The 26282-nt window shown below is 41.5% G+C and overlaps 3 protein-coding genes across 4 annotated transcripts in view; 2 read left to right on the forward strand and 1 right to left on the reverse strand.

The window, feature by feature from the left end:
* The first annotated feature begins 234 nt into the window (after positions 1-234).
* cfap57 (cilia and flagella associated protein 57) lies at positions 235-9086 on the forward strand. 2 transcript variants are annotated; one of them, XM_027285960.1, is made up of 21 exons: positions 235-565; positions 805-1118; positions 1201-1460; positions 2128-2302; positions 2386-2538; positions 3323-3462; positions 3551-3716; positions 3819-3932; positions 4071-4283; positions 4414-4587; positions 4677-4838; positions 5351-5506; positions 6411-6504; positions 6592-6782; positions 6882-7055; positions 7179-7337; positions 7515-7658; positions 7877-7993; positions 8123-8257; positions 8433-8570; positions 8679-9086. In XM_027285960.1, exons 1-21 carry the CDS (start codon positions 409-411, stop codon positions 8877-8879), a joined length of 3537 nt encoding a protein of 1178 aa, XP_027141761.1. In that variant the 5' UTR covers positions 235-408; the 3' UTR covers positions 8880-9086. The 2 variants fall into 2 exon arrangements, with proteins under 2 accessions (XP_027141761.1, XP_010732959.2); XM_010734657.3 differs by having other exon boundaries at positions 236-565; positions 8427-8570.
* Positions 9087-9694: 608 nt separating this feature from the next.
* nuf2 (UF2 component of NDC80 kinetochore complex) lies at positions 9695-15876 on the reverse strand. Its single transcript, XM_010734658.3, has 13 exons — positions 15615-15876; positions 14281-14355; positions 14029-14105; positions 13611-13672; positions 13417-13514; positions 13046-13119; positions 12720-12813; positions 12578-12640; positions 11894-12031; positions 11637-11777; positions 10349-10524; positions 10116-10251; positions 9695-10037 (listed from the first exon to the last, which is right to left on the reverse strand). Exons 1-13 carry the CDS (start codon positions 15735-15737, stop codon positions 9930-9932), a joined length of 1365 nt encoding a protein of 454 aa, XP_010732960.1. The 5' UTR covers positions 15738-15876; the 3' UTR covers positions 9695-9929.
* Positions 15877-25970: 10094 nt separating this feature from the next.
* The window catches only part of frmd4ba (FERM domain containing 4Ba), a 46977-nt gene continuing 46665 nt past the window's right edge, over positions 25971-26282 (forward strand). The window contains exon 1 of the mRNA XM_027281806.1: positions 25971-26279. The gene's annotated coding sequence lies outside the window, so the exon portion shown is untranslated. The remainder of the gene's footprint in view (positions 26280-26282) is intronic.

A 26282-nucleotide genomic window follows, 5' to 3' on the forward strand; every position in this document is an offset into this window, starting at 1 on the left:
ACTGTCACTGCTCCTTGAGAAACAAGAGTTGCGTCGCTAGGCAACCGCCGAAATCCCGCGAGATGATGCTTGTCATTTTGAAAGAAACATACAAACAATTTACATTATTATAATTTAGCAGGCAAAAACAATAGTTTCATTAGAAATGTTCACTACTAAAAAAAAGAGAGACGTGGGAAACACAGACAGTGTCTGTGGAGAGGGATCTTTAAACGAGTTCTCGCGGGATTTCCCGGGTTGCCTAGCGACATGACGCTAATTCAAGTCATACTAGAGTACCCGTTGTTTCACTAAGTCGTGTGTTCTTGTTTCTGACTTTGACAACTGAATTCATGTACGTTACGTCTGTGGAGAGTCTTTGTAGTTTTCAGTCAATTTAAAGTCTGTTAAAGTCAAGTCCTGCTGAGAATGGCTGCTGTTGTTGCGCAGTCCCACTTCACCTTCGGTCTTCGGGCAGGTGTAAGGAACAATTTGTGTTTCTTCGACGAGCAAACTGTCGTTTTTCCCTGCGGAAACAACTGTGTGTGCTACAACACCGTCCAAAGATGCCAGAGGTTCATTCCAGGTGAGCTGAGTCATCGCTGTGTTAGACCATGATGCTTTTCAACCTGGCAAAGTCATTTTTAAGGAGTTGAAGCACCTTTCTAATGTTGGTATTTAAATGAAGTGCCCTGAGATAACTTCTCTTATGATTTGATGTTATATAAATAACACTGAAGTGAACTGATTACAATGAATATTAGTCCTATGAAATTCATTGTATGTTGCTCATGTCAGTTGTGTCCATTTCTCTCGTCTCTACAGGCTCAGACAAAAGCCAGGCCATGCGTGCTCTGGCCATCAGTGCCAACCGACGTTACCTGGCTGTGTCAGAGTGTGGTGGGAAGGCCACCATCACGGTGTTCGACCTGCAGCACGAGCAGGGCAGGAAGAGGAAGGTTCTGACTGCAGGAGACCTGCTTGTTCAGGAGTTTGTTTGCATGGCTTTCTCCCCTGATTCCAAGTACCTAATAGGCCAGACAGGTGGTCCAGAGTGGACCCTGATCTTCTGGCTTTGGGAAAAACAGAAAGTCCTGGCAACAGTGAAGACCAGCAACACAAATAATCCTGTTTCCCAGGTGAGTGATCCATGCTGTAGCAATGCACCAACCTAGTACGTGCTCTCAACATGTTATATTATTCTACTGATGTCCCCGTCAGGTCAGCTTCAACCCTCACAACAACATGCAGCTCTGCGTGAGCGGAACCGGCGTGTTCAAGCTTTTCCGCTACTCAGAGGGAGCCCTGAAACAGAGCAGCTTCCCCAAGGTGGAGTCCATCAACTTCCTGTGTCATACCTGGGTGACGATGGAGCGTGTGATCGCTGGGACAGACAAGGGCAGGCTGCTGGTGTTTGAGTCTGGAGAACTGCGGAGAGAGATTAACATGGCCTCTAAGGCTGTGCAGGAGCAGTCTGACAGGTTTAGTAGATGGACCACATTCATTTGTAACATTGTTAACATCCACAACATGTTTTATACACTCATAGTTCACATACAGTAAATGTGTAGCAGAGGCCAGCTATGGTGAGAGTCCAGAACTGTGTCACATCTGACACTTTACTATACGTTTACTGAAAGGTCAAGACATTATTTGTGTCATTTACTCTGTTAAAAAGGTGCATAGTTACCGTACTTGTTTAGACTCCAAAACTAAATGTTTCAAACACTTGATTTAAGTTTTTATAGCCAAGACTTAAGACTTACTTGTGATTTTGCGCCACCTCTGCTAACACATATGCATCAAAGCCTGATATCTTACTCTTCAGTGCCATAGAGCTCCATTGCATCTCCAAAAACAATAAGAACAATAGTTTGACGAAAAGAAACACAGTTTAAGGACCAGTGTGGAGGATTTGGTGCCATCTAGTGGTATGCAACAAACTGAATCACACCCTTCCCTTCCAACCTTGTAGGAGAAACTATGTTGGCTGGAAAACTCCTGAAAAAACTCATAGACTCCCTGCTATGTCATTGGGTCTCTCAACCAAACCAACTTTACTTGAAACAAATGAAGCACATGCTTTTGGTGCATCTGTTTGTTTTCCCTAAATCACCATGCTGTGAATTTCATTGATCCACTTCACAGGCAAGTTGAAATGAAGAAGATCACAGACGCTGACGTGGATGAAGGTCCCAATGTGCCTCGCATCACAGCCATTCTGTCCTACTCCAAAGGCTTTGCTTGCTCTTTGGGGTCCGGCACAGTCTGTCTTTTTGAAAAGAACGAGGAGGACAGTTATAGAAGAAGCAGAGAGATACGGGTGAATGATTACTCAGGTAACAGTGGTACTGCAGCCTCTGTGTGTGTTTCAAAGTCATCATGTGTATTTTTTTTTTCCGTCAGATCCCTCCAGACTCATACAGCAATGAGCTGACCCCGGCTGAATGCCAGGAGATTGACACCATGTGCATCAGTCCAGCAGAGGAGACTCTGGCCATCAGCACAGACAGAGGACAGCTGTACAGCTGCAGCATGTCCTCTGTGGACATAAACAAGGTACAACAGTCACCTCTACCAGCACATCCGCTGACAGTGTTCAAATAGCACTGTGTCCTCCTTCATTTCAATGAGTCCAAGGCAATCTGGTGTCATCTGACAAAGCAAATCAAATATGTGTGAGCCACATGCCTGGAAGATGTATTCACATGAACATACATTGTGTATCTCTGCTAAAATGATTTTTTGACTTTTTATTATTTTCTGCATCATGCCTGATTTCTACACCAATACAGACACTGTGTTTTCCACACAGTGCTAACAGAACCCTCTCACTGCGACTGCCTCCACCTAAAACCACCACTGTAAAAGCTAGTCACAAATCCATACATTTATTTCAATAAAGTCATTAATGTTTCGTTTTACTCTTTCCCTTTATTTATTTTTACTACTTTTGGTAGTTACTCTCTTGCTTTTTTCATTCCTTCTTTATGTTCTTTTCTCTTTCCTTTTAGTCACATTGTGCAATGGATGGTGCACTGTCAGTCGATCAGTTGGTCCACCAATGTGTCGACAACTATTAGATGGGTTGCCAAAAAATGTGACAGACATATATGAGACATGTAATTAAGAGCACAAGACTGAACAAACATTATAGTTGTCATGTTGTTGATGTTTCAGCACTGGTGCAGATTTAAGTCTTTCTTTCATGCCAACTTGCCCCTTCTTCTCCTTCCATTGCTTCCATGGATCATTCTTCCTCTTCTCTTCCTTCACTCTCTTTCTTCCCTTTCAGGTCTGTATGTTCATCCTAACATGTATGCTTTGTAACTCTGTCCATCAGGATGAACACGTACACTTTGAGTTCCTGTCGCAGCCTTTCCACTCTAAGTCCATCACTGGTTTATCCATCTGCATCCGAAAGCCTCTCGTAGCCACAAGCTCTCTGGACCGCTCTGTCCGAATCTGGAACTATGAAACAAAGTAAGAGATAAAATCACAGCCAAACCCTTTGCTTTTTTAAATCACTGTTGAGTGATTTCTTCATTGCTTCTCTGTGAATTGTCACTAGAGTGTTGGAGCTGTACAAAGAGTTCCAGGAGGAGGCGTACAGCGTGGCTCTGCACCCCACTGGCCTTTTCATCCTGGTGGGCTTTTCAGACAAACTCCGGCTGATGAACCTGCTCATCGATGACATCTGCACCTTCAAGGAGTTCAACGTGCGAGGCTGCAGAGAGGTGGGTTATATGTGTGTGTGTATGTGTGTGTGTGTGTTTTCCCAGTACATCTAAGCCAGCCAGAGCCACATGATGTTTTTTCACCCTTTCTCCACATCGCAGTGTGCTTTTAGCCATGGTGGCCACATGTTTGGAGCTGTCAATGGAAACGTCATCCACATCTACTCTGTCACCTCTTTCGAGAACATCATCAATCTGAAGGGCCACAATGGAAAGGTAAGTCAGGCAGGAGTGACAAGTTAGTCTTTATCATGCTGCAGTCAGAGAGACTGGTCATATTTTTTAAACCCCTGAGCAGCCATAACCATGTCTCTTCTAAAAGCTGCCACAAATCCACTACAAATTGTTTTGCAGGTGCGTGGCATTGAATGGAGCCTGGACGACAGCCGGCTGGTATCATGTGGAATGGATGGTGCGGTGTACGAATGGAGCACACAGACCGGCAAGCGTGAGTCTGAGAGCGTCCTCAATTCCTGCAGCTACACAGGTGTGGCCTTCTCTTCAGACTGTAAGACCATCTTGGCTGTGGGATCAGACCTCACTCTGAAGGAGATCCAAGATTGTCAAGTCAGTAACAACAACACACTGCTGTATCTCTTCAGAGTTTCCATAAATGGTTATGAATTGAAGTGTAGTGAGATTAGAAGATTTTGCTTAATACATATCACCATTAAACTCTTACTCATTGGTTCCACAGGTCCTGAAGGAGGTTCCTGCTGATGAGGTAGCTCAGACTGCTGTGGCAGTGTCTCACTCTGGAAGGGTTGTCTTCACTGGGACGTCCAGTGGAACCATCAGAGCCATTAAGTACCCGTTACCCATCCAGAAGGAATGGATCATGTACCAGGGTCACTGTGGCCCCATCACCAAGGTCGGTCTAAATGTTGACGTGTGCTGTACGAACACTGAACTGATAGAGGATCAGAAAAAAGTCCACAGACAAACTTTATGCGTCCTCAGATGGTGATCACGTTTGATGAACAGTTCCTGCTGACAGTGTCTGAAGATGGATGCCTGTTGATGTGGAAGATCGTCAATAAGGAGGGCAGAGGACTGAAGAGCAACAGGCAGATCATCCACACTGAAGAGATCCTTGCAACCAAGTCAGACCTGGAGGAGAAGGTCTGTGTGTGTGTGTGTGTGTGTGTGTGTGTGTGTGTGTGTGTGTGTGTGTGTGTGTGCATTAGGCCATTTTTCCTGCATTTCTGTCATTGTTCTTGGCTTCGACCAATCTCATTGAGCTTGATTTGTATGGAGTCATTGGAGTGTCAAGAAAATCCATGTAGAAATAAAAAGAGGAATAACTCAGTAAGTGTTAAAAGAACTTGTTGGACACCTCTCCATAACTCTTTCTCTGTTTCTGCTGTGATGTGTGCTGTAATTTAAACTACGACCACATTCATACTGCACATGCAGGTGATTGACAGCTTGACCCTTCAAGAAATAGCAAAAAATAGGAAAATATTCTGGAAAAATGAAAGGATAAAATATTATTATATTTAAAAAATACAGAAAAAATAAGATTCTTTTAATGTAAAAATCTTTCTTCTGTGCCTCCTGTGACTCCGTAATAATCATATATTAGTTGGTCAGTCAGCATCACTATCCTGTGTTTCTGTCTGCCTGTGTTGCAGACACAGAACATGCTGGAGCTGAAGATGCGTCTAGAGGAGCTGCAGATGGAGAATGAGTACCAGCTGCGCCTGAAGGACATGAACTACAACGAGAAGATGAAGGAGCTTTCTGACAAGTTCAGCCAGCAGATAGAATCCCTGAAAACAACACAACAGGTCTGCTGATCACCTACAGCTTCACTCCAAATATACCAGAGACCTTTATTTTACATCACAAAGAAGCAGCGGCACATTTTTAAAGAATTAGAAAAACAATACCGACAGCCTATTGAAAGGTTTGCATGCCTCTAAGTTTTTGCCTTTGGAAGGATTGTACTGTATAACTTTAAGGTTTTGTTTGATTTATTCAAAGTGGGATTGTATGATGTACTGATCCACAGTCAGTGCGTTACAGTAGACAGAGAGGCAAACAGGGTGGCCAGCATGGAAGATAAAGAATGTGGATCTGTGGATGGAGGCAGCAACATGACTAACGTGATCAAACACCTCACAGTCTCACATTAACACAAACTACCTGATTGAGGCAGCAGTGGACCAGTAACTTCTGTGTTCTATGAGGTAAAATGACGTTATTTGTTAATGAAGTGGTGGCTTTGAAGAGAGAATAGATCAATATGAGACTGAATTTTTAGATTTGCCTTATTTAGGTGGCTAAAATACATTTTGTTTCTGCCCCTATCTACAGCAGTACATTGCATATCTTCCATGGTGCCTCTTCAAACTTGGGGTGCACCGATCTCTGTCTACTGTATGTATTGCACTGGCTACGGAGAAGTATTTCATATAACCCCACTTCAAATGACTTCATTATCTAATTTGCTGTGGCTCAGGAAGTAGATAGGGTCATCCACTAATCACATGATCAGTGTGTGAATGCACCATCGGTTTGGACCTAAAACTGATGAACAGTTGGCACCTTTCCTGGCAGCCGATGCCATCAGTGTATGAATGTGTGTGAATGAGAGATATGTAGTGTAAAAGCGCTTAGAGTGGTAGGAAGACTAGAAAGGTGCTATATAAGTACAGTCCATTTACCATTTACGATAACATACACCTGTAGGCCATGAAGACAGAGATGGAAAAGCAGGAACGTGAGCATCAGGAGAGCTCTGCAGAGGTTACTGTGAAACACTCAAAAGAGATGAAGGATTCAGGTAAGAAGAGAACAGGTGACTGTGTATCTTTACTGTCTGCGAGGGTTGATCAATCTGTTTAACTGTCTATCAATCAATCATACACAGAGTTGGCCTACAATCAGAAGCTGGTTGTGGAGCACGAGAGGTTCCAGGACCTCCATCGTAAATATGAGAGAATGCAGGAGGACTATGAGAAGCAGCTGAAGGCCGCAGAGGAGAGCAGAAAGCTAGCCACCGAGGAGCTGACGCAGCAGTATGAGGCCAAGCTGCAGGAGAAGACTCAGATCCTGGCTCAGGTTAGTCAGAAGGTGGAGTGCGAAGAAGCAGTGACACCACATAAAATCAGTGAAGTTTTCTGGTCTACGTTGATTCTGTCCTTCTCTGACTTTGCACAGTGTCAGGACGATACACAGCAGCAGATCCGTGAGTATAAAGAGATCATAAGGCAAGTAGAGGAGGATGAGGAGAGCATGATCCGTAAAATCACAATCAACTATGAGAAGAAACTGCACACTGAGAAAGAGACGAACACCAACCTGAACGGAGAAATTGCTTTGTTGACACAGAAGGTGAGCAACAGCACAGACTGACATCAGCGCCGTTTTATGTTCCACTGCTTGTTACTGCACTCTTTCTGCCTCTCGTGTAATCTTTGTGTCCCTTCTTCTTGGTGGACAACTGTGTGATCACAGTTCTACAGTCTGCAGAAACAGATCAACGACAGGTGTGCAGACATAAACAAGCTGAAGCAGGAGCGGCAGAGGCTGCTGGGGTTGATCCGCTCTCTGGAGAGCGACATCGAGGAGCTGAAGAGGCAGATCTCCGGACACGAAAAGACCAACCAGGACAAGGTGGCTGAGATCAGGCCTTCAGCGTCTCACATTCTAATAGATTAGACTCATATACATTTTATGTCACCGCCCTAGAACTTTTGCTGTTTGTTTCACCATACATGAAATAGAGTCATTTCATAAAAAGTCAACACAAAAAAAACATACTTTCTTCCTCTTCATTCCCTCCACCCACAGGATAAGACCATCTCCAGCTTGAAGAAGAAGAACCAGGAGCTGGAGAAGTTGAAGTTTGTTCTCAACATCCAGTCAAATGAGTTGAAGAAGCAGATTGAGCCTCAACAAGATGAGATCAGTGAGAAGATGGAGCGGATCCATCAGGTCTGCATGTGTGTGTTTGTGTGTGCGTGCCCCAGGATTCGACAGTCCAGAATATAGCCAGGTTTCATTAGAATATTTATCAAAACATCCAGTTTTAAAACAATATCAGATTCTAAGTTGTTCTTCTAGTGTTGCTTGTATGTTTTTGAACTGGTAAACTGTTTGCCCGTGAGGATCAACTGCGTTGACAGTTATGTACCGTTTGTGCGGTCCGACAGCTGGAGCAGGAGCTGGTGCAGATCGACAGGAGCAACACTCAGCTGAAGCTCACGGTGTCTGACCTGAGGCTTAAACTGAGGACCAAAGACAAAGAGATGCATAAGGAGATGCTGAAAGTGAGCACGTACCTAAAACAGCCAAATCATAACAGAAGATTTCTCAGGACACTTTTTATATGGAGCAGATCTGACATAAAGGAGAATTAAAAAAATACTTCCTGATTTATGAAAAATTTTTGTGGACAGGTGAAAGATCTGGAGACACATCTATGGAGGCTCAAGTCAGACCTCCATAACTGTGCAGGCTTCATCCAAGAGCCCAAGAAACTGAAGGACAGCGTGCGCGTGTTGTATTCTCATTATGTACCGCTGGATGATAGTGTGAGTGCTTCACAGTGGGTAGATGAGAGTTCATGGCTGTGGGTCTTTGTTACTCCTATCCTGCTCAGAAACACAGACTCATTGAGAGTTGTTCTTATAGATACACTGTAAGAAATGCAGGGAGTATTCTAACCGTGTGTGTGTGTGTGTGTGGGTTGCTGTTTAAAAGGTGCAGAAAAGCAATGTGGACCAAGATCTTCAGAGGGTGCTCTGTCGGCAGCGTGAATACATGGAGAAGACAGTTAATGGTCTGACGGCGAGGCTGGCCAAATCTGAAGAGGAACACAACAAAGTCTACGTCAATATCATGAAGGTAGATTGTAAACAGAAGCTGTCGTTAGAGATTAATTGTTTAAAATGACAGAAAACGTCTGAGTCTGAGCCTGAGCTTCACTGAAGATGGTGTCCTTCCTCTCTGCAGGAGAATATGACTCTGATCACGGAAATCAACGAGCTGCGTGTGGAGCTGCGCTCAGCCAGGACTCAGGCCAAAGAGTACAAAGCTCAGCTGGCCACGTTCAAGAAGTCCAACAAGTCACGTCCTAACTTAGAGGAGAGATCCAGACAGGAGCCCAAACACGAAGGCATCAGTCCTAGTCCAGTAGCTCTAGCAGACCTGTAGGGACACATGCTGATGATCTCCTCTCTAAGCCATCACCGTTCCTGCAGTGATGAGCACAGATATGTTGGTGCTGCAGAGTTTCTTTCTAGGATGATTTTGAAGCTTTTTTTCATAAAAAACCTAAACCTAATTTTCCTGCTCATTCAACTTCAATACATTTTTTAAGATTCTATGTAATCTCTTTATATTAAAACAATTGTTCCTGTTCTTTTGAAATGTTATTTATTCACCATGAAGCAGTGTTCTGAACATTCTGTTTAAACTAAGTCGTGTTATATTATTGGACAGAGTCTTAGAGTTTAGTACATTTGAACTAAAGCACTGTTTCAGTTAGAATGGCTGAAGTTGAAACATGAACGTTTAAAAGTATTACTGAATATAAATAGAGGCTTTAAATATTTGGACTATCACTTCCATTCATAAAAAAAAAACATTAATTATGACAGTACTTCCAATCTGTAGTAACTGTTGTAGCTATGTTAACATTATCTTTGTGTGATCAAGCGGTTTAAATGTGAGTGAATGAGTTTAAACTGCTTCGTTTACACAGTGATGGATCACAAACCTACAACAGCATTAAGGATTATAGAGGAATGGCAGAAAAGCAGTGTTCTAAAACACAGTGATGGTCCTTTAAAGGCTGTTTTCTGGGCATGTGGAAGAAGTATTGAGTTTGTGTACACAGAGACAACTACAAATGAACCCTCTTTCTTCTTCTCACTGAAACCTTTAAAAATATTTATGACCGATTCTTTAAGATTTGTGTCTTCAGTAGGAAACAACACGCTTTGAGTGCCAATAAAATCAAAGCAGTCTTAATTTCAGTGTTTTATTGTACTGGACTTGTAAGTTTATGGAGGTTTTAGAAAGCAGGTTGAGTTTTGGCTGCTCACAGAACATGACGCAGATTTATTAACCAATAACAAAGAGGACTTTTATTCATATACAATTCTATGTTAAACATTTAATAGTAAAAAAGGTGAAAAAGACAACAAAAGGTTACACACATAAAAGACACACAGAAATATGATAAACATGTTCAACGATCTTTTAAAAGTTTGCAGACATCTTGGTGACATCGCGTTTCAGGTCTGCTGTGTGCGTCTCGATTCTCCAGTGCAGCTCGTCCATCGAGGTGGACAGGGTGTCGTACAGAGCCTGGACACAGACAAGTCGAACACGTTAGGCTCAAACAAGAACGTGTGAGGTGTAGAAGTGTAGGAGGTGGAGGCGTACCTGGGCTTTCTCCGTCTCTTTGCTGCAGACGTCTCTCAGGCTCTGGATCTTGGCCTTCAGCTGCTGGGTCTCTCTGGAGATCTCTTGGATTTTGTCAGCCATCTCTTCACGCTTCTGATGGATTTGGTTACACTGCCTGCACAACATTTATTTTTATTTATCAGATTTACAACTGAAACGGTAGAAAAGACCTGTGAGAATCATTATTTTATGTATATTAAAGTATCAAATACCCCAACACTTCTTGAACGTGCTGCTCCTTCATCTCCTTCTTCTTCTGCCTGCGGATGTTCTGTTTGGACTCTTTGTCCAGCTTCATGGCCTGAGCTCGCTTCAGCTGGCCTTCCTCGATGCACAGGTTCTTCAGCTCCTTCTGCTTCTTCTCGTACTGAGCTGTCAGCTCGTGGTGCTACACTCAAACACACAAAGGAAAGAAAGAACACATGCAACTTGCATTAACTTTAATTAGAGGAAGTAAAATCACTCCTCTCTATGGGGACAGCTAAATAAAGTCTACAGACATATTAGAGAATGTTAGTGTTGTGTTGGGATTGGTGACTTAAATACGTTAAACCATCATTACAGATTTAGAGCTTTTTATAGCCCTCCACAGGTTGTGGACTGGTTTTGAGTCTTGGGAACATGTTCTACTTTGTCAGAAGGAACCTATATTATTTGGTTCAAAAACACCAAATATTAAGTAATTCTATAACTTGGTTCATTTTGCAGTTATGACCTTGAAGTTGGCACAGTGTGGAGGTGGAGGTAACTGAACAACGGAGTGCTGCTGCCAGTTCTATTTGTATTTTATAAATTGAGAACATAACGATGAAGGGCTACAAAAGAAAACGGTTAGTTTATACTATAAAACTATTCTTATTATAACTATATAATTATATATAATATCTGCTTGACAGGAGAGTGTCATTGCTGACAGACTATGACAATGCTCCACACCCCATTGTGGAGCCGATTTGGTGCACTGATAGAAAATAGAAATATATAAAAATCAGTACAGATATGTTGGTCACAGTTCTTTGAAAATCAGTTTGAAGATAATATGTAATATTTCTACAATAAAATGCCAATAAACACCGTCTTATATTTTGTCAAGTTGTGTCCTTACAGTATCCCAAATGTCCTCTAGTTGCTAAAACCTCCAGGTTATTCAGATGTCGGAGAGTGAGGAAGGAATAAACATAACGTGAATAAAACCTGAATACTTACTATCTCCAATTTCTGCCTGAGTTAAGTCAGACATTTTCATCATCAGCGGTGGTTGTTTAACAATGAAGACAACAACTCCCATGATCCCATGGTACTTCCTAACATCATCAAGCAATGTCTTTTGCTGTCTGAGCTTGTTGTGAGACATTAGCACCAGAAAATGATATTTGTTCATGAATATTGTTGAAGCTAATGCTACGTGAAGCAGAGAGTATCTGCTGAGGCTGATGGGACATGGCTCACTGCTTATGGTGGGACAGATCTGAAACCGGAGCACTTGCACCGTGTTCATACCTCCTCCTGCCGCTGCTTGGTGTTGTTCATACTGCTCTCCAGGTCCTGCAGCAGGTTGAACATCTGCTGGATCTCAGCCTCGGTGTGAGTCACATTCTGCACCATGCCCTGCAGCTCCACCACACACCCATCCGTCCCTTCCTGGAATCAGTGGCATCAAACACTAAATCACACAGCTGAGTGACGAGAGGTGGTCACGTGTCAGTCTGAGCTCATTTCAAACCAGCAGGAGACGACACGTTTGTTTTTCTACTCACGATGGAGGTCTTGATATTCTTCACGTTCTCCCTCATCTTCTCCATCTGACTCTTCAGCTCCTCTGGAGACTCCACAATCTGAGACTTGAGTTTGCCGATGTCCTCCTTCAGGTTGCTGACGTCCACCTTCACCTGGGCCTGACACACGTCCAAGACAGCACACACAGTTTGTCAATGAAAGGCCTTTACTCAGCCGTGTCAGCCATGTTTCCCTCCAAATGTATCGCAGAATTTAAAAATATTTAATGTAATTTGTCATCAGAAAACACGATCCACTTGCCACTACCATTATGTGAATATTAGGAATTCATGATAAACGGTAGGTGGCGCTAATTGTCCAGAAAACCAGAAGAAAAAGGATGTAAATCAGATATTTGTTTGTTTTATGAATTAATGTGTGTGGATCCATCATGGATGTGTTATAGAGCCATGAGGAAACAGATGATCAGTCATGTGACTTTCCATCTCCCATTACGAGCTTTAACTTTAGAAAAAAAAAAATCTTTTTAAAAAAACTCCTCAATTGACTGTGAAAACTTTTTGGTGAAATTAAGGAACTTTTTATCTTCAAACGTTTCTGATGTGATGCTGCTGTGTGTCATTTCCACTGATGTTTCTGAAGCGGTCTGCAACATACTTTGCTTCACAAAGGTTGGTATCAAATGTTTACGCCATGTCACGTACCAGTTTCTGAGTCTTCTCTGCAATCCTGGTTTTCCACTCTGCGATGCTGTCATTTTTGGCATTCTGAAAAGGAGATGTATACATTTACAACACACACACACAAAAACAGCTTTTTATGACTGACTGCTACATCACCGCCTACCACATCCTGGTATTCATGTGCGGTGGTGGCCTGCAGCTCGGAGAGAGCAGCCACCAGCTCGTCGGCCTCAGCCTGCTGCTCTGGAGGGATCGTCCTGAACGGGGACGAGAAACAACAAGTTCAACTTTTTGACTTTGACTCACTGAAACTATAATATAATACATAAAATCAATACATTTGTGACATTCCCAGAACTCAGAGTGATGCCTTCATTTGTTTGAATATTATATTTAAAATGACCAAACAGCAAACAAGCATCACATTAAAGAAGCAACACCAAACCAAACAACAAGGACACATATTTCATCTTAATATTTAAGACTTACGTCAGCATCTCGATCTTCTTCTCTGCTTCTAAAGTGCCTTTGTTGTAAATCTGCAGCCGGTCCAAGTCTGCCCTCTGACAACACAACAATGTTTTATTAGATCCAATGCATAACAATACCAGAACACAACAGAACAACTGACACAGTGAAACATCAGCAATTGTTTGCAGGAAATATGGATCCATTTTCAGCAGGTCATTTCCTGTGAATGTTGCATCAGAGATGAGTTTTTATACAATTCACTGTCAATTCTCCCATACTTACAAACAACAAACCTTTTCTCTCATGGTCATATATCTAAAAAAGTCCTAAGAAAAAGGTTGTATAAAGGTTATATAATTAGAAGACTTGTGTGGAGGACTCGAACATACAAATTTGGCCTGCTTCTCCAAGGTCATGTCCATCCTCTGCTTCCTGAAGTGAAGAAAGTTCATGATGGCACTGAGAACAGTCAGGGTCCTCTGCTTCTCTGCAGAGAAGAACAAGACGAGCATCCAGGTTATTTGACATCTAGTTCATCACAGGTCACAGATGTATATATATATATATATATATGTGTCTTTACTTGGAGCTAGAAGGTCATTCAGTGAAAAGTCGTACACCAAACACATGGGCAGAAACTGTCGCCTGAAAGAGATCACACACAGTGATGAAACAAACAGCTCTCATTTTGTGGCATTAAAAGTGCAAAGATTAGTTCTGAGTTCAGCTCCTCTGATTCAAACATTTGCTGCTTTCTTTAGTCATCAGTAAACTGAATTTCTTTGGGTTGTGGACAAACAAAAAGACATTAGTGGACCTCACCTTAGGCTTTGGGAAACAACATTTGCCACCATTTTACAGACCAAACAATAAATTGATTCATTAAGGAAAAGATCTGCAGATTAATGAGTGATGAAAATAATCTTTGTTGCAGCTCTAGTGGTGGTTGGTACATACATATGGTGTCACTTAAGACAGAGAGAGAAAGCAAGAAAACTCACATGCGCACGTAGACGCTGAGGATGGTAGTTGCCCCCTCATGATACACTGGATACTGAATGTTCTCCAGAAGGGGAACCTGTGGGAAAAGAAAGGGAAGAGTCAGGTGTATCTGTGACATATACCAAAACATCATTCGACACGTTATTGAATGTGACACTTTAAACCAAACTAAGGGCAGATTGCTCAGTGTGAATGCTTCATAAACTGTTCTACAGGCTTGGATGCTGACGGTTACCTGACGCAGTACTTACCATGGAGTGACACTCGGGTCTGAAACGATACAGGAGATGCAACACTCTCATGTACAGCGTTTGAACTGATTCTGGCTGTAAGAGAAGGAGACAGCAGCGTGTTAATTCATGTGTTAGTGATCTGTAGTTTAGCTGAACACAGGCGGCCACTCTCATACAGCCCGTCATCTCCTCCGTGGATAGGTGTACAAATCCAAAACTTCAAAAAGTCTTATGCGATTATTACATGAATATTTTGAGGTTTTGAATTGTTGGTCACATAAAAACAAGCAACTTCAATAAATGATCTATCTCCCAAGAAATCATAGCTGGTATCTTTAACCATTTACTGACATTTTATAGACAGAACTATTCATCAACAAAATGATCATGAAGATACTGCAGTCCTGTCCAAATGGCAAGGATTTGAATATCATATGAGAAAAGCATCAGACTCTCATGCTGGAGAAGCTTTGCTTCAAAATAAGTGAAACAATCAATCGAGATAGCTGTTAGTTAATTTGCCGTTGATCAGCTCATTGATTAAGCCAATGTTTTTTTCAGCACAAACAGTTCTCGTGTTTTACAGACCCTGCCGAGCAGCAGCAGAGGACTCACAGTGTACAGGGAGCTTTAATGTACGCGCTCGTGTGATTATTGGATTACAGGATTTTACAGTTGCTCTGGCTCCGGTTTCAAAACACACACGTCTTAATGTGTATGACTGAACACAGAATGAAATAAATACACAAAGTGGTCACTTACATTTGTAATAGTATTTATATTATGGCCACTGCTCTTGCAATAATATTTATTATTTGTATCATGGTCACTTTCACTATATTTATTTATATACACAATATTTATTACACTATGCTCACTTTACATTACAATACTCTTCTTATATATCATGCCACTTTTATCCTCACTACTTTATTGTGTAGGTTATAGATATTTCTGTCTGTGTATTGTGTTTTTTTTGCCTTTTCTAGTAAATTTCCCCGTGGTGGGATGAATAAGTATAAATAAAGTATATCTAATCTAAAATAAAACTATTTCCTTATGTTTACTGTCACTGCTCCTGTCTGCCTGTGTGTGTGTGTAAAAGAGGAGCATGCTACACTGTTTAAGAGAAATAGTTATTTGACACATTGTTGTCAAACCCAGTAAAAAATACAGACAGCTGTGCTGAGCTGGTCATCAGTCTCTGGGTTTGGACAGCTGATGTCTGTCTGTCCTCAGTCCGCTCTCTCTCGCACCATTAGTTATAATTTATAATGTACTTTTACTGCCCCTGACAAACCGTCGTTACATGTTTTCAGATGAAGCAGACATTACCGCCGCAGAGCTGTTACCTTGGGCGCAGGAGTCAGGTCGCTCTTGGTGAAGTGTTTCGCCTCCTGCCCGGTGAGGACTTCTGTCCGGTAAAAGTTCACTATAGCGTCCGCAGTGTAGACCGGGAACGTGTTTTCAGACATTGTCGATATTTTAAAGTCGATTAAAAACCGACAAAGTGAAAATAAACGACTAAACAGAAAAACTGGCTCAGACTCAGACAGACGATACGAAATTGGCGCCTTAAAACGACTTCCTTGTTAATTTCTCAACGCATCTCATTGGTCAGCTCTTCTTCTTCTGTTGTATGAGAGAATGCATGACTCGATAGCGCCCTCTAACCTAATACTGCTGTTTTTGGGGTTTACAGTCGTCCCTCACTATAACGCGGTTCACTTTTCGCGGACTCGCTGTTTCGCGGATTTTTATCAGTGTAATTCTGCATGCTTTTTTTTTTTTACAGCGTACTGTACAGTATGAACGCGCATTGTGTTCTGCGTCCTAAATTGGCTAAGGGAGAACCGCACTGCGTCCTGATTAAGGAAGCACTGTACAAAATGCGTGTAAAAAGCTGTATAAAAGTGTGTGGTTAGGGGTTTTACGGCCTTAAAGCATGTATAATAATTGTAAAACTTACTTCGCGGATTTCGTTTATTGCGGACTATTTTTAGAACGTATCCCCCGCGATAAACGAGGGACCACTGTACATTTAAATTTGTATGTTTGGAAATTTTACGGGGAAAAAAGAAAGTATGAATCCAGAACTATGGAGCCAAATCAGGGCCACAAGTTTTGATCATTAAAGAAAAAAAAGGTAATTAAAAAACGAAAAAAATGGAAGCATGGAACTCTCTCTCTCTCTCTCTCTCTCTCTCTCTCTCTCTCTCTCTCTCTCTCTCTCTCCATCTCTCCATCTGTGGACATGTCTCATTAATGCATGTTACTAACCAAACTTCCCCGGTGTTTCTGTGCTCTGTCGTCCGGCAGTTTCTCGTGGATCGTGGCTGCTGCTGTGATCCTGCACGACGCCCACTACATATATTATTACTGTCATTATTACTACCATATCTGTTACTGTAATCATTTTTATCATTCATTGTGATTCACTGTCATTTTGTCAGTCATTGTAATTGTACAATATGTTTGTGTTAATTTGTCCTGTAGGGTTTTTGTGGGCAAGTTTTTCCTCACTCGAACCGAGGGTCTAAGGACAGAGGGTGTCACTCCCTGTACAGATTGTAAAGCCCTCTGAGGCAAATGTACTTTGTGACTTTGGGCTATACAAATAAAATTGATTTGATTTGATTTGAACACAAATCAAGGTAGGCTATATGTATTACTATTGTATTGTATAACTAGACATACCAACACAATATGACTGACTGCAATTCACAGGCTCTAAAGAACATGGTGGTCCAGAGAAACAAGGAGGAAAAGACCAAGTCTGTCATGCAGAGAGTAGAAGCTGTGAGCCTGACTGCTGATATGTGGGCCTCCATTAATATGACTGCATATCTAGCAGTGACCTGTCATTATGTGGACAAAGCTGGCCACAGTACTTTTGGAAGTGCTGCCTGTCCCTGAAATTCATACAGCTGGTAACATCACTGCTGCAATGAGGCCTCGGGAGCTATTGCAGGTGCTAATATGCATGCACAGGCAATAACAGGCACTTTGTTCTGCTCATTCACTAAATTTAGTGGTGAAAGACGCAATTCCTGGCCTAGATAACTTACGCACAAGGGAGCACAAGATAGTCGCATTCTTCAAAACCAGCACAACAACAAAAGAGAAGCTCAGAAGTGCAGAAGCAGATGAATCATTCAGTGATAAATGTTATCAGGAGGCGGACATGCCTTTTCGAAGAGAACCAAACTGCACTGACACTGTCAACACTGCTGGATCCTAGATTCAAAACTATTGGATTCTACAATCAAGTACAAGCACAGGCATCAGTAAAATGACAGCACAATTCTCACAATGAATAAGAGAATGCAGGAAGTAAAAAAAAATAAATGAATAAAAAAATTGAAACCTTTCAGTGCAGATGATTACTGACATGTTTGACATATTAACCTTTGGGAAACTCTGGTAAGATAGTTCTGGAGCAACGAAGGCAAGGAATGCCACAGCAGATGCATGATTGATCCACCGCTGGAAAGATCTGAAGACCCACTGGCTTAAGCAGTTTTTATGCACGCCAGCATCATCTGTTCCTTGTGAGCGAGTGTTTTCCAAATGTGGAGAAGTTGTAAGCAAAATAAACTGGTTTAATCCAAAAAACTGTTAATGCACCAAAATTTTTGTGTTCCCCATCCCACATAATCACCCCCTGCCATAGTTACACAAGCACACTCAACTCTTTGTCTTCCTCTTTCTCCTCCTCGTCTTCTTTTTTTGTCGTCCTGCTCTTCCTCCTCATCCCCACCTTGCATACACACTCGTCCTCTCACATTTTTCAGTTTCTTCTATCCGTTCTCAGACTTTCTCATTCCCACCTTCAACAACCTGTTTGCTCTCTGATCTGGCTTATATTGGTTGTGTCACATCATTTGAAACAACTGAAATCAATTTTGAGTGGTTGTGTTTAATCAATGACACGTCTGCTCTATTTGTATTTTGTATTTATAAATTTGGATGACGTGCATTAGAGTGCAGAATGTGTTTTGAGAATGAGAATGTGTTCAGAGTTTTGCTGTGTAAGTGTACGTAAGTGAGATCTGCAAATTGTGTTTTACCGCGTGAAGTGGTTTATGGTATTGACAACAGACTGCACAATTAGCTTAATGAGATCAGGCAACTGAGAACTTTGCTCAGCCAAAGGCCTTTAGTGTTTTAGCAACTGAGAAAAACGAATTAGCTCAATAGGGCAACATCATAACATGAGTTAGAAATCCTTGAATGCAGCATATTGATTTAGCCTGTTTTGACTACATATCTCAGGATCTATGCTAGTTTATGTCAATTCAAAATTTTAATAGTAACAGCTTTCATATGTATATGCAATTTATTGTCAAAATAGGACATAAACTCCATCCATACAGCTGAGTACCATTATTTCATTAAAAAACTTGTTGATTGAGCAATTGCGGCTTAAGTCTGTCTTTCTCAAAACCATAAATACTTCTTATTCATAATTTCCCTCTGTTACGGCCGTGGCCGTCTTGGAATCTCTTCTCTCTCTCTCGTGTGTGTGTGTGTGTGTGTGTGTGTGTGTGTGTGTGTGTGTGTGTGTGCTCAACGAGGACCAATTCTGCCGATGAAGAACACCTGCGCTGTGTGCCCTGATTGGACAGACGACCGCCCGCCCTCAGCCAATCAGCAGAAGTTGGGGTATAAGAAGCAGGTGGACCCAACATTCTGGAGCCAGCTGTAACCAGCCGAGCTCCTGTGCTGTTGCTCTGTGTGCTTGGAATCCTTGCTAGACTGTGAACCTTGTTAGAGACTTCGGATTTGTGAGGCACTAGGTTGAGTTTTTGTTACATTGCCGTCTCACCTAATTTGACTCTGTTAGATACCTTGGTTTGGGTGCTGTTTTGATTGTGCGGGTTATTTTGGGGTAGTGGGTGTTTTTGTATTTAAGACAATAGCTCTGTTGGAGTCTTTCTTTGTTCTCGTTTTAATTTGGTTTTGAAGCACCCTTAGTATTTGCCTCTCTTTTTGTTGTCATTCCTTGTTAAAACAAGCACCTTTTGTTAATTAAAAACAACTTTTAAACCTCATAACACCTGGGTATTTTTATGTTACTTCCCTTTTCCCTTTCCAACGAGCTGGTCGTAACATAAAGTGGGGGCTCGTCCGGGATAAAATTTCCGTTAAAGGAGACCCGGCGATTAATTAAAAGTTAAAAATTAAGCTTGTTTTTTTTTAAAAAAAAAATTTGCGTTGTGGCTGGTAAGTGAGGAAAAAAAAGAGGCAAATACTAAGGGTGCTTCAAAACCAAATTAAAACGAGAACAAAGAAAGACTCCAACAGAGCTATTGTCTTAAATACAAAAACACCCACTACCCCAAAATAACCCGCACAATCAAAACAGCACCCAAACCAAGGTATCTAACAGAGTCAAATTAGGTGAGACGGCAATGTAACAAAAACTCAACCTAGTGCCTCACAAATCCGAGTCTCAACAAGGTTCACAGTCTAGCAAGGATTCAAGACACAGAGCAACAGCACAGGAGCTCGACTGGTTACAGCTGGCTCCAGAATGTTGGGTCCACCTGCTTCTTATACTCCAACTTCTGCTGATTGGCTGAGGGCGGGCGGTCGTCTGTCCAATCAGGGCACACAGCGCAGGTGTTCTTCATCGGCAGAATTGGTCCTCGTTGAGCGCACACACACACACACACACACACGAGAGAGAAGAGATTCCAAGACGGCCACGGCCGTAACACCCTCCAAAGGCTAAGTAGATCACTTAGCTTAAGTTAACATTCATGTGTTTTATTTCCCTCGTTTCATAGGAAACACATGTTCTGCTGTTCCCTGCACAGAGTGTATTTTGTAAACGACACAGAAAGTGCATTTTTTTTATTGACAAAGACCAAGCATACGCGATGATTATAATAATGAATAATCTCATAGTCTAAATCTGTTGCCTGCATGGTTGGCGCTCAGGTTCAGACTACAGGGCCTGTAGAAAATCATGCCAGTTAAAGGCATGTCTGCAGTGGGTTGTTCACTTGTGTTAGTGAGTATGAGCTGAGCTGAATGAAAAAGGACACAGTCACTCATAATTTTGGAGGATGTTCAGTCCTTGAAGCTTTTTCAGCTGGCTATTGCTATAACTGAAAATGTTCACCAGGGGGCCCCAAAGACAATTAAGAAGCTAAACCACTGTAATTATCTACTTTAATTTAAATCTCTATGTAATAACTGAAATTCTGATTTTCAGTGAATGTTTTTTTCTCTAAGATAAAAGTTGTTGGCCTAGATTTGAAATGTTTGTTACTGTAAAAATATATTGTAAGACAGTGATTCATAACCTTTTTGCTTGTCCCCCTTTAAAGCACCACTGTGTAGGATTTAGTGGTATCTAGCAGCAGGTCTCTGTAAATAATATTATAAATGGTCTAGACATGATGTATATGAGGTAACTGTCAAAACTTGCATAGGAGTGCTGCTGCTGATTGCAACCACCTCACATTACCCTTCACTTCCTAGCGTAAAGGAGAAACTGTGGTAGTCACAGCACCGGTCCTGGCCACATTTGCGCCCTGGGCGAGTGTTTAGTTTGTCCCTCCTGGGTTATTGTAGAAACATGGTGTTTCAACATGGCGGACACTGTTGGAGCAGCTGCTGATGTAAAAAGCTCGATGTAAGGTAACAATACAGAATCATACTTATAACATTTCCTCTATATTCTCAAAATAGAGACCTGTTAGAAAGTGTCATCTAGTGTCACATGTAGAACAATAATAAATTCAAACTTAATGAACATAAAATCCTAAAAAAAAAAAAAAAAAAAAAAAAAAAAAACGTAAATACAACCCCAATTCCAAAAAAGTTGGGATGCGGTGTAAAATGTAATTAAAAACAGAATGCAATGATTTGCAAATGTCACAAACCCATATTTTATTCCAAGTTAAAACTGAGACATTTTATTATTTTATGGAAAATATTAGCTCATTTTGAGATTGATGGCAGCAACACATCAATTCAGCAACAAAGGCCCAGGACTGTTGAGCAGTTAGAAATCTGCATTAGACAAGAAAGGGACAACATTCTTCTTCCAAAACTGCAGCAAATGATCTTCCAACTTCGCAGACATGTATAGACAAAAGACGAGGGGATGCTACACAATGGTGAACATCGCTCTGTCCCAGCTTTTTTGAGATGTGTTGCTGCCATCTTAACACGTAATATGTTCTTTATGTTCTTTTGGGAATAAAATATGGGTTTGTGAGATTTGCAAATCATTGCATTCTGTTTTTATTCACATTTTACACAGCGTCCCAATTTTTTTGGAATTGGGGTTGTAATTCTACAATTTAAAAAGAATGCAGTCTGTCATGTCCTCTGTTTGGTTTCGCTTTTTAACGAGTGATGCATCCTTACTCAGCTTCCTGATGATGTACAAGGTCTTTCCGGCTGTGTCCTGAGAATCTAAAAAAACACTCTAAAGGTTTCGATTCTCTCACAGTGTGATCACATTATGTTTTGAGCAGCCAAAGGAAATTTCAAGGTCATGAGACTTGATTGCCCAGAAACTACGCAGCTCGGCGCACTAGTCATGCACATCCCATGCAGTCTGCCCTTTAGTTCTCTCTGCATGATAACACAATTACAAAAAGTCAATGTGAGGAGTCAGGACGCTTGAGGACGGCGAACTCAAGGTCCTCTCTGCAGCTATATGAGGCAAAGACTTAGACAAAAGGAGCAACTGGGAGATGTGATTTCAATTTAATGCTTATGATTATTTAGATTTCAGCCTCCAGATGAGACCTTTAATGGTTTCAGTTTACATTGAACTCAAATCAAAGCATATCTAACTGTAAGAGGTAACGTGTAAGAAATGGGTTTAATGGTGTGTTTATCTGCTTTAATGTAAGCTGCAGACTGTTAGTTTACTACCTGCTACCTGGCTTTATACCTGGCATGTTAACTAAGGGAGAGTTTTCTGCTATTAGTTTTTGGAGTTAGCAATAGATGCTCTAGAAATGAAGACTCTATTTTTGTCTCCTTTTGTGTGAAGCTAAAGACCCACTGTTGGAAAACTCACATGTGGTAAAGCTGCCACTGTAATCATTGTAAACAGCATGCAAGAACGGAAAGCCTGACAGGCATTGTAAAACTAAGGAGGGTCTCTTTGGTACAGTTTTTTTTTTAAAACTGTCTGGGACCATAAAGGGTTCAATTAAAGGACTACTGTGTTAGATTTAGTGGCATCTAGTGGTGTAGTTGATTGCAACCTCTCGCCTCACTCTCTTGATGCGTAAATGCAAAAAAAAAAAAAAAAAAAAAAAGTCAAAGCCAGTGTTTAGTTTGCCCCTTCTGGGTTACTGTAAAACACAATGGAAAAGGACCTCCCGCATATGTACATGCCTCCCCTTCTCCCGACTAGAAGTATTTACACATTCCATACATTACAAGTTAGCTTATTCACATTTGCTGGGATACTGTGAGTCCATTGTTCCGTTTTAGTTCAAGAAGTGGACCCAAATGCAGATGTAGAGGTAAGTGAACAAAAAGCAACTTTAAATTTACAGAAAAAAGGCAGGCAACCACAAAATAACAAAAGGCGGAGCAAAAAACAAACCAAAAAAGATTTATCCAAGATTAATCAGAACAATAAACCCAAATGAGATGGAGCAAAGGACACAGGACTGGGGAACCTGCATAGACAACCTGAGCAGATAAACCAAGGAGCACAGGGGGTCTGGTCAAATAGTCTATCTTGCTTAGGAAGGTTCCTCACTCAGTGAAATTAAAAATCTGAGACATCAATTTACTGTGATACAGACTACAGCAGAAAGAGAGCATGTGAATATAGACAGATGTGTTAACGTGATATAAACATTTTGATCATGAAGCCTGTTCTGTGTCTGCTGTTATCCTGACCATTCAAATTAATATATAAACATGAATATCACATCATTCAGTGTGACTGACATCCATTGTCCCTTCAGATCATCATGGAAGTTGAGATTAGTGGACATGAGGGTGATCATTCTCACTGTGACACATTATTTCACGTTTGTAACAGGTGGCCAATGTTTCTTAATTGTTTTAATTCCGACGTTGAAAATGAAGTTTTCCATGGAGGTCAAGGAAAAGTGGTTGGAAAAGGACTTAAGATGTAATTTTGTTGACTATTTGACCGTACCCAGGAACTACATACACAAGTGAAGGCAAGATAATGAGACACAGAAGCTTACATGAAGGTGGGCAGCTTTACATTCTCATTAACAAATTATATTGAAGTCATGAAAAATAGCAATCTTGTTTTCTGGATGGTCGTGGTTGCATCAAGAATGTTTTACATATCAACGTATTTCTGCTCCCACTTTTCAAGAAAATGGTCATCGTTTTTACAAGAATGTGTGGGGGGAGGGGTAACACACAGTAAAGAAGTACTTAATTCATTCACCATGACCTGGAAAACACTAAAGACACAGTGAAATGACCAGACCATCAAGAAGAATGAAGACTGGTGGCACAAGGACAAGAGCACAACAGCTGACCTGCTTAGATGTCTGCAGAGAGGATGAGATGTGATGGAGGGTCAGTGCTCTCTTATTGTTGATGGCACTTATTGTCATCCATTCTTTTGTTTAACTCCATGAATGCATGAAGTTTGCATTAAAGAAGAGCATGAAAGTTGGCAAGAGTTAATGTCTGTCAAAGCACAAAAGAAGATGACATTACCAGTCCATCAAGGTCAAAGCTGGTGGTAGGGGGGGTAGAGTTAATCGGTCCTGGAGGGGGTTGGGGAGATCTGCAACTAGAGATTCACAAGACAGGATGCACATTGACAATGGGCCAATGACTGTGGGACAGTGTGTCAGTCAGGGGCTGCTCTCAGGAGGGTAGACCCCTCTATGTTAACATCTGTTCCACGAGCACAACATAATCCCCTTGTACTTAAAATTCATAGTTTCCTCCTTCTGCACAAGCAAACATCCACCCACTTGCAGGGTTTGTTTTAACAGTCAGTTGTTTAATTTGGGCTGGAAATCTCTGGGTTTTGTCTTAATTTTCATTTAATAAATGACTTTTTCGTTTTCATATCTTCAGAGAAATAATTTAAAAAAATCAATATTAACATCTACACATGAAGTTAATAAAATGGGTTAGGTTATTTTTTTTGTACTTATAGGATTGTTTTATATAAATCAATTCCCAAGCAACACTACCATGTTTTATTCTGCAAAATCGCCAAATAATGCAACACTGTATTCGTATAGCTTATATGAAGTGTCATCAGAACAATAGCTAGTGGGCTAATCTCAATGGGAGCTGGGGCCAAGCAGAGATTTGGTGTGCATGTGTGTGTGTGTGTGTGTGTGTGTGTGTGTGTGTGTGTGTGTGTGTGTGTGTGTGAGTGTGTGTCTGTGTGTGTGTGTCTGTGTGTGTGTGTGTGTCTGTGTGGGGGGGTCACACATGGGGTGAGCCTAATCACGGGCTCGCAGAAATCCTCACAAATGGGGAGGGGGGGGTGGAAGCTGTCCCTGGGGTGACTCATTTAGACTTTGAAGAAAGCATTTTGCTCCAGTAACACACCCATCCCTCATGAAAACTCATCGTTGTGTGTGTGTGTGTGTGTGTGTGTGTGTGTGTGTGTGTGTGTTCTCTCCTTGGTGTGTATGCACAGCTGAGATAGCCGAGGAAACATAACCTTGTAGCTGCCCTGACATTAGGTTCAACTGGTTTATAATAAACTGGACAGTTTCATCCCTCCCATTTCCTTGCTGCTGCAGTTTCTGTGGATTACTGGGCTTTTCCATTGTTCAGCCTGCCATGAAGCCACAACAGCGTGGCACTCCTTTCCTTCCCCTTTGTAGTCACTGGAAAATCTCCAATGTGTCCAAAATGTTACATGTGATGTTGTAACAAACCTGTTCTTGTAACTCAGAGAAAGGGGTTTTTCTTTTCCAGTGTTTACATTATTTTATCGGGAGATATGTGTTTCCATGTAGCTCTGTTTTGGTCTCTCTCTTTCGTGTCTCTGGTTGTGTTTTTCAGAGTTTTTGGCTGAAAACATAACTGCTGCTGGAAATGACAGATGAGAGTGATGAGAGTGAACCAAACCCAAAGAATGACTCTAAAATGTTCTGTAGAGTTGTGGGCAATAATTAATAATAATCTGTTGGAGAGCCCCTTTTACATTACACACAGTATATTGACCCATTACTAATATAAAAATATTGATTGAAGCTGCATACTTTATGTAAATCAGAGGTTTTATGGCTGATAGTGTGTCAATTCACCACCAAACCATTTTTAAAGTGATATTCTAATACATTCAGTCATGAGGTAACACAAAGAATATGATACACAACAAGTTTCCTAGACAGCTGCTCTATATTTCACAGTGCACATTAGACAATTCACGCAGAGCAGCACTAAATACAGATGGATGAAGTGCACTGTAGTGTGCACAGCATTTCCTATCCATGTGGGCCAAAATGGCCTGTTGCAAATGTTCCACTTTTAAAATATGACAAACATAAACTGATGACACTGGAGCTCTATAAAAAGTCCACCTTAGACAGTGCGTTTAAATCTATTTTCATAGTGAACTCATGTCCTCTGTCAGTGGCGTGTTTACGCAGCAGAGAGCGCTCCTCCATCGGCCAACAGCCGTGCGCTGAGGCAGCAGCAGTGGGAAATTCATCTGCCCCATCTCGACTGTGTGGAAGGTGGTGGAGAGGAGGAGGCGGAGGAGGAGCAGGCGGAGGCGGGGAGTGTGAATGGATGACTGTGTGGAGTGTGAGAGACAAGGTTATTACTGGCGAACGGACAGCAGCTTCACTTCCCGGACTTAAAAAAAACAAACAAACAAACAAAAAAAAAACACCGATTCTTTGGTGAACTGTACAGGAACCCGGTCAACAGATCTCTTATTGTGAAAGTCTCGTGTTTGGAGGGGAACTGTGGATGTATGTGAGTGACCGGTGCCGGCGGCTGAGGCGCACCGCGCGCAGACAATAAAGTGGGAGCGATCCAATCACAACAAAAGACATAAGGTG

This window comes from Larimichthys crocea, chromosome I (genome assembly GCF_000972845.2).
Source record: "Larimichthys crocea isolate SSNF chromosome I, L_crocea_2.0, whole genome shotgun sequence".
In the NCBI taxonomy this organism is placed as follows: domain Eukaryota; kingdom Metazoa; phylum Chordata; class Actinopteri; family Sciaenidae; genus Larimichthys; species Larimichthys crocea.